This window comes from Aphanomyces astaci (genome assembly GCF_000520075.1).
Source record: "Aphanomyces astaci strain APO3 unplaced genomic scaffold supercont1.19, whole genome shotgun sequence".
In the NCBI taxonomy this organism is placed as follows: Eukaryota; Oomycota; class Saprolegniomycetes; order Saprolegniales; family Verrucalvaceae; genus Aphanomyces; species Aphanomyces astaci.
Genome location: NW_009798282.1, coordinates 423346 through 434710, shown reverse-complemented (window position 1 = coordinate 434710; position 11365 = coordinate 423346). Strand labels below are relative to the sequence as shown.

Here is an 11365-nt window from a genome sequence, read left to right as displayed (position 1 = left end):
CGCAGTGCGATTGTGAGGAGTGATGTGCTCTTGCTACCCCCGCAGAAGAAAAAACGTGCTGCGAGGAAGACCTTGACTGTGAGCGGTAAGTTTATCACTGCCGATTACCATGCAATTCTCCAAAGTCAAGCTGCCGCTCGTCCCAAAGGCCGAAAAAGGACTCAGCCAACTATTCCAGCCCCTGTTGCTGATCACGAGGAGGACGAAGTAGCTTTAACCGAGGAGTTAGTAGCGGAATCATACTGCATTTAAGTGTGAAAGCGTGCACTTACATGTTAGAACGGAATACTGTTACGCTACAGAGTTCTAAAGTTGAGGAAAAATTTGGCGCACCCCGGGACTCGAACCCGGGGCCTATCCACCACCGCCTCATCGTCTAACCGATTTGCTACGCGCCAAAGGCTTGGCTTAAATACTTGAGCATAGTATAAGTGAAGTATAACCTGTAAAATATTATTACTGCATACATGTAATATTTCTCTATAAATCAGTAATTTTGTATCATCGAAGCCTTAAAATTCCTATACTGAATACAAGGTTAAATTTCGGCAAATCACCGATCGCCTGTTTGAGCGCCTAACTTTATCATTTTATTTGCCCTGATTCAAACTCTTACACTTAATTTATATTCGAACGATGAGAAAAAGCTCAAAAAGGCGAGTTTGGCACTGCAACTTTCAGCTCGAGATAATTTGAACTTCGCCAGATATGGTCGATTGAATGGAGCTCAAAATCGGCAAATCACAGATCCGTCACGTTATCCCAGTGTTCTGTCATTGGCTGATATAAAATGTGGTAGTTTTACACTGCAACCATCGCGAGCCAACCATGATGACATCGACTGGCAACGACACCGCACAGGTGCCAGTACCAGACAACATGCAATGCTGTGTGTCTGTGAAAGTCGGTCGACCTCAGGCTAATAGCAGAACAACAGTTGGAGACCCTGTCGTGCTCACGATAAGGACGACTGACACGTTCAACGTCATAACAGCAAAGATGTTCGACATTGTTGCGGGATTGGTTGCCGCACACCATGCTGGCGCCAGCAACGACCGTCTCCTGTGGGGTGCTCAAACTCCATGGGAGACATACGTTAAAGTTGCTTTGAATGCCCCACAGAGCAAATACGTTGCGTTGACGGACGAAAACTACCACGACATGATCCCCAATGTGTGGGACAACGCTGGCAAGACCTGCACTGACCAGGGGTCATTCACCCTGCAATTTATGCGTACTTTGGTACGATTGACGCAATAATATCAATTTCTCGAATTTTACCGTCTACATAACCCCATGACAAAAATCCACTTGTAGAAAAGGCTGCCAGTGCTGACACACGTTGCCCACCTGAAAATAGGAGCTCCACAATCGCGCGTGTGTTCCTTTTCGACCACGCGTACTTCCTGATGGAGTCTCGCCCATCTTTAGACGCCTCGTCCACAAAGATCAGCTGATCTGGTGATGACTAAAATGGCTGCAGCATTCTGTAATAGTCTTGGAGCTTGAAATCACCAGTTTTTCGCGCTCGTTTTCCAGAACTATTTCACAAAGTAATAACATGTTCTAAAATGCTAAAATTGAGAATTACGTCGGATTTTATCACCTTTTCTTGTCAAACCCAAATCGTACATCAACCACGGCAAATCGTAACTTGGGAAATGTTTAACCCAAATAGTACATCAAACACGACTAATCCATCACTAGCCAATCACGTAGAAGCAGAAAACACGACAAAAGCACGACCAAAGTGCGATGAAATAACGACAAACTTACTTGGGAACGCATTTTGGGTTTAAAGTACGACGGTACTTGGAAGAGCCCCTAACTACGTAAAGGAAGCAAAATCATTGCCCGAGCCTCAAATCAAATACGAGGACTGGAGTTGATGTTGTGTCCACGGCCTAGTAGGACAGAATGTCGCTGTCATCAGGGCACGAAAACATGTCGTGCATGGACATGTCCGGCAGGTCAAACACTTGACCCCTTGGCGGCGATGCATGCAATAACACTTCTTCGCGCGTCACGACGGCGCCGCAGTCTGTGCCGTCGTGCGAACATCGCGCCCCTTGGGCACCGCATCTTCGATTCGCTGCGGTTCTTCGAAAATTGAGCTTTGCGCCAAGCCACGACGAAAGTCGTCCTGGCACTTGGGGCAACCCCAATTCATGTGGTCCACGCCGCCGATGTTGTATTTACCTTCACAGTAGAAGCATTTACAGCTCTTTGGAGTTGCATTGGAAAACGCCTTTCCGGTGTCGTGGCGCTTGCCTTGATTGGCTACATTTCCGGATGATTTTCGTTTCCCATGGTTCTGATTGGAGGAAAGTTAGCATTGCTAACCGGAATGTCCGGTCGTGCAGTTTGACCTCCCATGGTGAGAATTGCATCTTTCTTCTTTTGACTGGCCAAAAACTCCAACAAGTTTAGCCTCTACCTCAGCAGCTAGGTAGAGGGTACTTCATTCAATGTCATCTAAATGATCAAGTCATCAGGCACACTGTCGCAACCAAGGTGTTGACGAGATTGGGCCTCATCTCACCTGTCAAGAAGGGGTACTCTGGGCGTTCGTTCTTGCTTTGGCCTTTTTCGCCGAGGTTCGGTCACTTACGGATAATATCCGGTCATCCGGAATTATCCGGTGTTCTTTCTCTGTAGAAGCCGGACTATTTATGCCCAATCATAGGTCAGCTAAACTCTTTTGGTTTTGTCATCGACCACATAAGTGTTCTTCGTCGTCGTTCCTCCTCAGTACTACATACCCCCTGCATCGTCCCTCTTGACATCACCAAACCGTGACTGGATGTTTGTTGGGTGTGGAGTATCTTAGCAAGAGACAGGTAGTATCCTTGCAAGCGCACTCCATTCCCATTGGTCGAGGATCTGTCAACACGACCGAAGAGAGCTCGATAGGGGATGTAAATATGCGTTGTGAATCAGTAGATCTAAGACCTTTAACATTGTCACTCTTCTTTTACCTTTGAACCCGGTGCATCGAGTTCTAAAGGAGACACTGCCAGTTCAGGACCGGCAGACACAATAATAAATTTATTAGTCTCGTTTGACTAAAGCAACTCAAGCTTGAAAGCACCATGAAGCCCGAGCCCGCCACCCCGCGTGCCTTGGTACCCCCGACGACATACGACCCACAACAAGGATCGTTGTCTGACCGCACCCTCGACGATGGCTTCTACAGCGCGTCAGCGGCGGCGGCGACCCCGCAGCCAGAAGCTGCAACGGAACCGATGGCGAGCCTCCCGCGTGTGCAAGCAATACCACGGATCCCGGAGACGTCCGGGCAACAACGTGATACCCACCAGGCGCGGCCTACGGTGGTCTCCCAGCACCGTCCTACCGCCCACAAGCGCGACAGTCGTCGCGGGTGGGTAGCAGCTCGTCGATGGTTATGTCCATCGTCATGGACATGGAGTGCCAACGATAACGACCCGACAACCGAGCCAAGTACCAGCTTACCACGACCGACAGGCGTTGAAGGGTATAATTCACGGTGGACAACGTGTCGCACCGTCACAACATACGTCGTTCCATCATCACGTTTACGCGGCGCCTGTGCAGCCGCAGAGTCAAGGGTGGACCGATCATGTACGCGCGCGCGAGCATGCCCTACAACAGCACGAGCTTCAAATGGTGGCGCATCGCGAGTGCATCGAGGCAGACTGGCGTCAAGCCCACTTTGAGTGGGAGCAACGTCAGATGCACCAAGCAGCTGCGCAGTACAAGTACGCGATCGAACAAGATGCGACGGCGCACACCACGCGGTTCAAGGCGAAATTGGAGCGCGAGGTGTCTGGATACAAGGCGCACCTCGACATGGAGCAGCAGCGTGCGTTCAACAATGCCAATCTCAACTGGCAACAGATGCAGCAGGTCCAGCAGCAACAGCAGCACGTCGTCACAGTCAACGGCGGCGCCACTCATCAGCGGGTACACGCCCACGAAGCCACCTGTCTATGGCAAGGACGGCTTCAAGGAGCGCGACCAACAGAAGTTCGTCAAGCGCTTCATCGTGTACGCCCGCGGTCAAGACGCCATTAGCGTGAGCAGCGGTGTGCGCATTGGGACGGTATCGATGAGCTCCTGCATGACGGCGGAGACCCTCGCCCACCACGCGTGATTCCAATTCGATCGTCCCATCGAGGACATCCGCGAGACGGAGTGGGAGGCGATATACGAGGCATCGATGCTCATATCATCGTCGAGCAAGGCTGTCGTCGTCGCCCGCCTCAAACAGCTGTCGATGGACAACACCCTCCTTCGCACGAGCGACCGCATGACGGACTGGCAGGCGAGGTACATGGACATCCTCACGGATGAGGCAGCCGAGGACATCGACTACTTCCATCCCAAGGCCGTCATCCAGGCGCTCAAGTATGGCATGAAATCCGACGAAGCGAAGGCGCTGGTGCGCAACAGCTACGACTTCGATGACAAGGAGATCAAGTTCAACGTCTCCAAGTTCTGGAGCCATGTGCGCTGTGTGCTGAGCAACGTGCTCCCGGCCATGGCGGCCGAGGCCGACGCACTCCACGCCAAGGGCATCAGCAACAAGGAACGTGCCGAAGCAGTCCCAGCTTCGGCAACAGTGTTGGCCGCCGAGGTCAAAAGACTTCAAGACTACGCCAAACTGACAGCGGCTGAGGTCAAAAGTTTGACGCTTGAAGCCAGAACCCGCCCCGCTTGTGGAGGTGGGGGCGGCAATGGTTGCGATAGCATACTTCGACCGCCCGACCCACTCGTGGATCGGGCCAAAGCGAGCTGCGGGAACGGCGACGTCGCCAAGCCCAAGACGGTGCTCGCTATCTCGCACCCAGAGGTCGTGTAGATATAAGTATTCATGAATTACATAGACTAACACTTCGTTGTACTTTTCGATCGAACGGCGGGGCCGTTCGCCGCTCAGAATAAGGGCCATCGCAGCATCAGGGAGGGCTTTCGCTAATGTAACTCGTAAATGCTCAAAACATACTTGCGCTGCATCATATAAATTCCAAACCCAAATACCTTTACGTTTGGGCTTTCGACTCTGCTTTGTGATCAATGCTTCGGAACTCTGTGGGGTTTCACTGTCGCCACGTCCATCAACGGTGTCTTCTACACGACTCCGCTTTGTCATCAATGCTTCGGGGCTCGATGGGGTTTCACTGTCGCCACGTCCATTAATGGTGTCTTCTACACAACTTCTTTAAATCGACGTTGTTTAACGGTTGTTTTAACCGTTGTCATCACCGTCGTGGTCATCCGTGATGTCAACGTCCGATGCATCGTTGAAATCAGAAGCCACTTCGTTTCCTGAATTGCGCCCATTGATCGAATGGTTGATGTCACGAAGCTTTGCCTCGTGTAGGGTAGCATTGACCTCTAGGGTTTGAAGACGACTATTTGTTGTTGATTTTTGCGATTGCTGGTCCACAGTTCGACGCCGCAACAGTCAGTCCTTTTGCTCCTTCATGGCTTTCAGTCGCGCTAGTTTCGACAAATTGTTGTGCCAGGCAACTTCATTCGCTAACAGACCATCAAGAGTAAATATATATGACTAAGTTGTACTTACGGTTTGGATATCGGTACACAGGGCCTGGATCAACTTCATTGGGAGCATGGAGGCCTTTGTGCCATTTCTCGTGTGGGTGATACTTGCCAAAGTGATTCATGTAGTGAGACTTTAGCAAGAAGCACCCACACTCGTCAACGGTGCATACGACTAGCGGCGATGGAGCACGTTGGGCTTGTGTAGCCGAGAGAGGAGGTTCGGCCATACAGTGTGTCCAGAAATTATAGACGCACCTAAATTTTCTCGAGTTCGTCATGATGCCATCTCATTCCCCTCTCTCTGCATGGTGCCCTGCTATCACAGGCGCATGTAAGAGTATCCACTAAGCGGGTTTCGCCAACAGATCTGTTTAGATCGTGCAATCTCCAAATTTATCATTTCGAGCTGTCCAGAAATTATAGACGCATTTTCAAAAAGTCAACTATTTATCAATACAGTTACCGCGACGCAAAAGAACTTGAGCCATGCGAGTAGGCATGCCTTCAATCAAGTCTTGTAAGTACTCCTGCTCGATTTCGCTCCATGAGACCAATATTTGGGCCTTCAGACTCGCCTTTGTCTCGAACTGCCGCCCATTTGCATATACTTTTCTTGCCAGAGCACCCCAAACATTTTCAATTGGGCTTAAATCTGGGCTTTTGGCAGGCCACGGCATCGTTGGCCACGGTAGGGCATCCAGCCACGCCTTCGACACCTTCGACGTATGGATGCTGGCGTTGTCTTGCTGGAAAATTCCAGTGCCATCACTTGTCGCACGGCCAATTTCGCGCATTGTGGGGATCATGTACCCACAAAGCGTGTCCTTGTACTTCTCAGAGTCTTGGCGACCCTCCAGGATGGCCAATTCGGTCTTGTTGTGATAGCTGATGCCACCCCAAACAAATACCGAGCCCCCACCAAGACACGCTTCGAGTAGGTCTGCACCTCGTGGCGCAAGTGGTGCCAGTAATACTGGCAGCCGTCTGAACCGTCTAAGTTAAACTTCTTCTCGTCTGTAAAGAGAGTTTTCTTCATGGCATCGAGCTTGTGGAAGTATTTTGCCGCAAACTCAACCCTGGCCTTCTTGTGCTTGGTCGTCAGACGGGGACTCGAGCGGCGTTTCATGTACTTTGCGAACTTGCTCATGTTAAGCACAATGGACACAGTAGAATGCTTTACTTTACCACCTAGAGCAGCTGAAATCTGTCTAGTGGACATTCCTTTGCGTGTGGCGAGTCGGAAGATTCGGCGGACTTCTCGGCGGGTCAGTTTGCAGTGCCGTCCAAGGGACTTGGGTGGCAATTCTCGGCTGAAGTTGGCCACACATGTCCGAACGAGCTTATCGCTGCGTTGGAGAGCTCTGGCGATCCACCGTAGCTTCTTACCAAGCTTCGAATAGGCCATTATCTGGCCTCGCTCCTCGGCAGTGATGGTTTTGCCGCGTGGCATCGCTGAATGTGACAAATGATGTGGATAATGGTGTGTACGTGTCGCCGCTAGTGCTGTAATAATGTGGATTGCTGTTTTGACACTTGATTGGCTAAAATTAAGATGAATTTTGTGATTTGTCAGAAGTGCGTCTATAATTTCTGGACAGCTCGAAATGATAAATTTGGAGATTGCACGATCTAAACAGATCTGTTGGCGAAACCCGCTTAGTGGATACTCTTACATGCGCCTGTGATAGCAGGGCACCCTGCAGAGAGAGGGGAATGGGATGGCATCATGACGAACTCGAGAAAATTTAGGTGCGTCTATAATTTCTGGACACACTGTATGTAGAATGCCACAAATTTGAAAATAGCTGGCACCATCCAACCACTGTATTCACTGTATTCAATTTAGGCAGGTAGGTATAATTTTGTACAGGTTATGCTAACGGCTGCTGCCATCGTAATCGTTATAATCACTGGTGATTTCACTGATGTGAATTTGTCATTTCATCGTTGAAAGGAACAGTCAGTGCATCGTGGTGTGGAATGATGCAAATATGGCTGCTAGGAGTGTGGTGGACACAGCACCACATTGTGCGAAATTGGAGCGGAGGAGAGCAAACATATGTTTTATTTATAGCCAATAGAAATTGAGTACTACACCACGTTTCAACATCAAAAATTGACCAATTTCGACGAATTTTGTACCAATGAGAAGCTGGGAATTCGGTGTTTTGCTTGCTCATATTTATATTACAGGTTTGTTGGATAATGTGCACCATATCATCAAAATAATATTGTCCTTCAGCGCAGAACATGTTAAATCACTCACCGGACTTGATTAATGTATGATCAAATGCGTGACAATATGCATATACAGAGGTAACGTAGCTCTATATTTTAACTATCCTAATATGACTACTAATCGCCCACCTCATCGCCGAATTCCCGCGATGATCATCGTCTACAAATATTGACAAAATTACGATGTTCATCGTGCCAAATCAAGGATTTAGGATTCAAATGATTACGTGTACGGAAACGATTCATGGAAATAGGGATATTCAAATTCTTTTTTTCGACTGTACTAGTACTATTAATAGTATGTACTATATACTTGTAGTACTATTAATAGTAGTTAGTATTGTATTGATGGTACAAGTATAAAACTGTTTTATACTACTGACTACTGTAACCTTCTCGCTATTTACTGTTAATAAGGTATTTACACAAGCCTTGATGGACCATTTTTCCGGCTTGTAATTCGAAAGGAGGTAATTTGGGACGAAGTAGTACAGTACTACTAGTACAGTACATCGCCATCCACAAAATCTGTATCGTCCTACCTTGTGAATTCTTTTTGTCGACATACACCTCGACGAATGCCACATGCCATCAGCTTGCCACAGCCACCTATTTTTGACGGCTATCGCTATCTACTTACAAGAGAAAAGTCCACTCGCTTCACGACTACGAAACCTCCAATTTGAAGGCGCCCTTCGATAAAATAGCTATCTTTTGTAGAACCACCAATTTCACAGCGCTGCCTATCCCCCCAAAATTCAAGAGCTCCAGAGCCAGCTGCTAATTCGCCCAGCTGGAAGTGGTAGACCTAAGTGTGGAGAGTAGCTGTCATACAGTAAGTTACTAGCAACTGCATGCGCACGACAGTCGTGCAAGGCCGCGACTACATCGCGTTAAGAGCTGCGTTGATTCCAAGCAGCAAATGCTACGCATATTATCACCCGCTACCAGCGGGCAAAGGTTCATAACTCCCCGCTCGTCCAATGGCATGCTACAGTACACCACGTATGTACAGTGTTGTGAGGCAATCTTAGAATCTTATCGCGACGATGCTTCATCAAACTTCTACTAACGTTAGCAAACGTTTCACCCATTAGGACAGCTGAAATTGTCAAATTCGCTGGGCTCCACCAACTGGTGACCCTTTCTACATAGAGCCGGGTTGGACTAAAATGTACCGTTGTGGGAGAAAACTCCTAGTTTGCCGTTTGTCGTTGGGGCCACTTTACTCTGGGAATTACTACTGTATAACGTTACAGCGTATAACACCCAGCGATTTATTTACCAACGGAATTGCATGTCGTTGCAATACTATGCGACTAACATCACGCAACCATATCAAAACAATCCTGGTAACGTGTCATGTATATATTCGAGGGCTACAACCCGGTATATACACACCAATGCGTTACCAACCTCATTCAGGCGACCCGCGTCGCCCCTACAGCAACGACATTGGCTCGAGGCAGCATACCAGTCGACAATATTATATTTACGCGGCACCACCAGCCATCGACATGCTAATGGCATGTCAACACGACAACGGGCCAGTCAAATCGACCCTCGAGCATCATCACCTTTGGAACATTCCCCTCAACCACCACCACCTTCACGAGCAAGTGGTGATGGATCTCATCGAGGTGTTAGCCCAGAGTTTCGTTTCACGAGTCATCCCGGCAGTACCTGCCCCGCCCTCCGACCGCACACCACAGCAGCAGCCCCGAAACCGGAGATTTTGACCTGAATACTACCGGCTCCTCCTTAGACGACTCCCTGCAGATTCAGCAACAACAGCTACCATCATTGCAGTCAGTGTCGACCAAAAATGTCCAACAAATACCAGGCCAATGCCTCCAACACGCTAGCCGTACAGTGGTGACCTATTGTGGCTATTGCAAAGCCCATGGGGGCTTCGACGGTACAATGTCGTTGGGTGCGAGCAGTAGCTAGGGCAAGAAGTGCTGCTTTACGCGCGGCTGTGACAAATGATGTACTATACAGCGGAGAAGTGCGAAAAGTCGGCCCAGTCCCACGGACTTTGCAAAGCGCTCGGTGGCGGCGCTCGATACACGTTCTCTGACTACGACAAGAGCTCGCAAGGTAAGGGAGTCTGCCGCAAGCATGGGGGGCCGTTGACGCTCAGCGAGGCGACTTGTGTGCGAAGCATGGCGGGTCGCGATTATGCATGGATGTCAAGTGCAGACTGACGGACCGAGGGGGGAGGCTCTGCGAAATCCACCGACGAGGTCTGGTGTGCCCTGCAAGCACCTGGGATTGGTCGCATATCATGATGGATACTTCTTGGCTCATATCAGTCGGAGGAGCTACGGACTTCTAGTAGTAAATTTAGTTGTCGTGTTATGGCAACGACGATGGTGTGACCAGTAGCAGATTTGTGTACCGTCATGCTGTATGTAAAATGTGGTTGTTAATTGGTTACAGTGCGGTAGCTGCAACACACTGTATCGCAAGATCTACCAACTAAGTACAGTACTACACTGTAGTTGTAGTGTGTACTACTATTATAGTAGTTGATACTCCGGAGTATATGGTTAACTCCCCTCAGGCCAAAAGGCTAAATGGAAGGACATCACATTTCAATCAAGCTACCCAGGGCAGTACCTTATTTGTTGATTTTCTGTGCAACGGGAAAGTTCACATGTCGGCATGTTGTTGTGATGAATTGCACTTAACGTTAAGGCTAATTCCTGAATCAGGGGGCATGTCAACCAATTATTAACGCTAATGATATTATTGATAATATTATAAGGGTAACTTAATTAATTGGGGTAGAGCTTGTTGATATTAGTAAGTATTAATACTATTAATAGTACTGTACTAGTAGTACTTTCTTCCAGCTACTGCACAGACTGTATTGTGAATTCGCGGAGTATAAACTTCCAAGTTTCGCGTGGTTTGTCTAAGCTTACTTCATAATTCCCAAGCCCCCTTTTACTACTGTAGTACTAGTACACTATTATGGTACTATTAATAGTAACGTTACAGTATTGGTTAACTTACCGGAAAGTCCTTGCACTGTACCAACACAGTGTAGAGTAATGGAGGAGCACTTGGTGGAGAAAATGCAGTGTACTACGACGTAGTACTCGACAACAGAAGTGCACTGCAAATACTACGTAGTACTAGTATTAGTATTCATTTTGAATTACTTTATTAGTATTTGGTTCGAAGTCGGTTGACCAAATGAAAGTAAGCATACAGGTAAGTACACTCTGTAACTACTCCGGAGTAGTACTTACTATGCGACACTGTGCACACCAGTACAATACTGTAGTGCATCGTACTATTACTAAACCTTACGATCAGTAGTTGGGTTAATGAGCAGCAGATCAAGTAAATTGAAAATAACCCATGCGACTTCCAATAAAACTCACCACTTGATTAGAGATCGACTATCTGACGAACTACTCGATCTCCGACGTGATGTAGAATCACAATTTCACCCACTGATACTATTCGGAATTTCCCTACTACCTGATTCTTCGTACATTGTACTAACAAGTTACAAAGTCCACAACTTTCTTCAGCCATCTCGCATTGTTTTCGGAGGTGAATCGAA

At 48.2% G+C, this 11365-nt stretch overlaps 3 protein-coding genes across 3 annotated transcripts in view; all 3 read left to right on the top strand.

Moving 5' to 3' along the window:
* H257_08556 (hypothetical protein) overlaps positions 1-1260 on the top strand; it is a gene marked incomplete at both ends in the record, with an annotated part of 3847 nt that extends 2587 nt beyond the window's left edge. The window contains one exon of the mRNA XM_009834473.1: positions 800-1260. Coding sequence (XP_009832775.1) covers positions 800-1260 — 461 coding nt within the window. The remainder of the gene's footprint in view (positions 1-799) is intronic.
* Positions 1261-3092: 1832 nt separating this feature from the next.
* Positions 3093-4843, top strand: H257_08555 (hypothetical protein; the record flags this gene model as incomplete). Its single annotated transcript, XM_009834472.1, has 4 exons — positions 3093-3386; positions 3487-3945; positions 3980-4084; positions 4160-4843. 4 exons carry the CDS (start codon positions 3093-3095, stop codon positions 4841-4843), a joined length of 1542 nt encoding a protein of 513 aa, XP_009832774.1.
* Positions 4844-9302: 4459 nt separating this feature from the next.
* On the top strand, positions 9303-9992 carry H257_08554 (hypothetical protein; the record flags this gene model as incomplete). Its single annotated transcript, XM_009834471.1, has 3 exons — positions 9303-9425; positions 9466-9703; positions 9787-9992. The coding sequence occupies 3 exons, from the start codon at positions 9303-9305 to the stop codon at positions 9990-9992; spliced, it is 567 nt and encodes a 188-aa protein (XP_009832773.1).
* Between the last annotated feature and the right edge of the window lie 1373 nt (positions 9993-11365).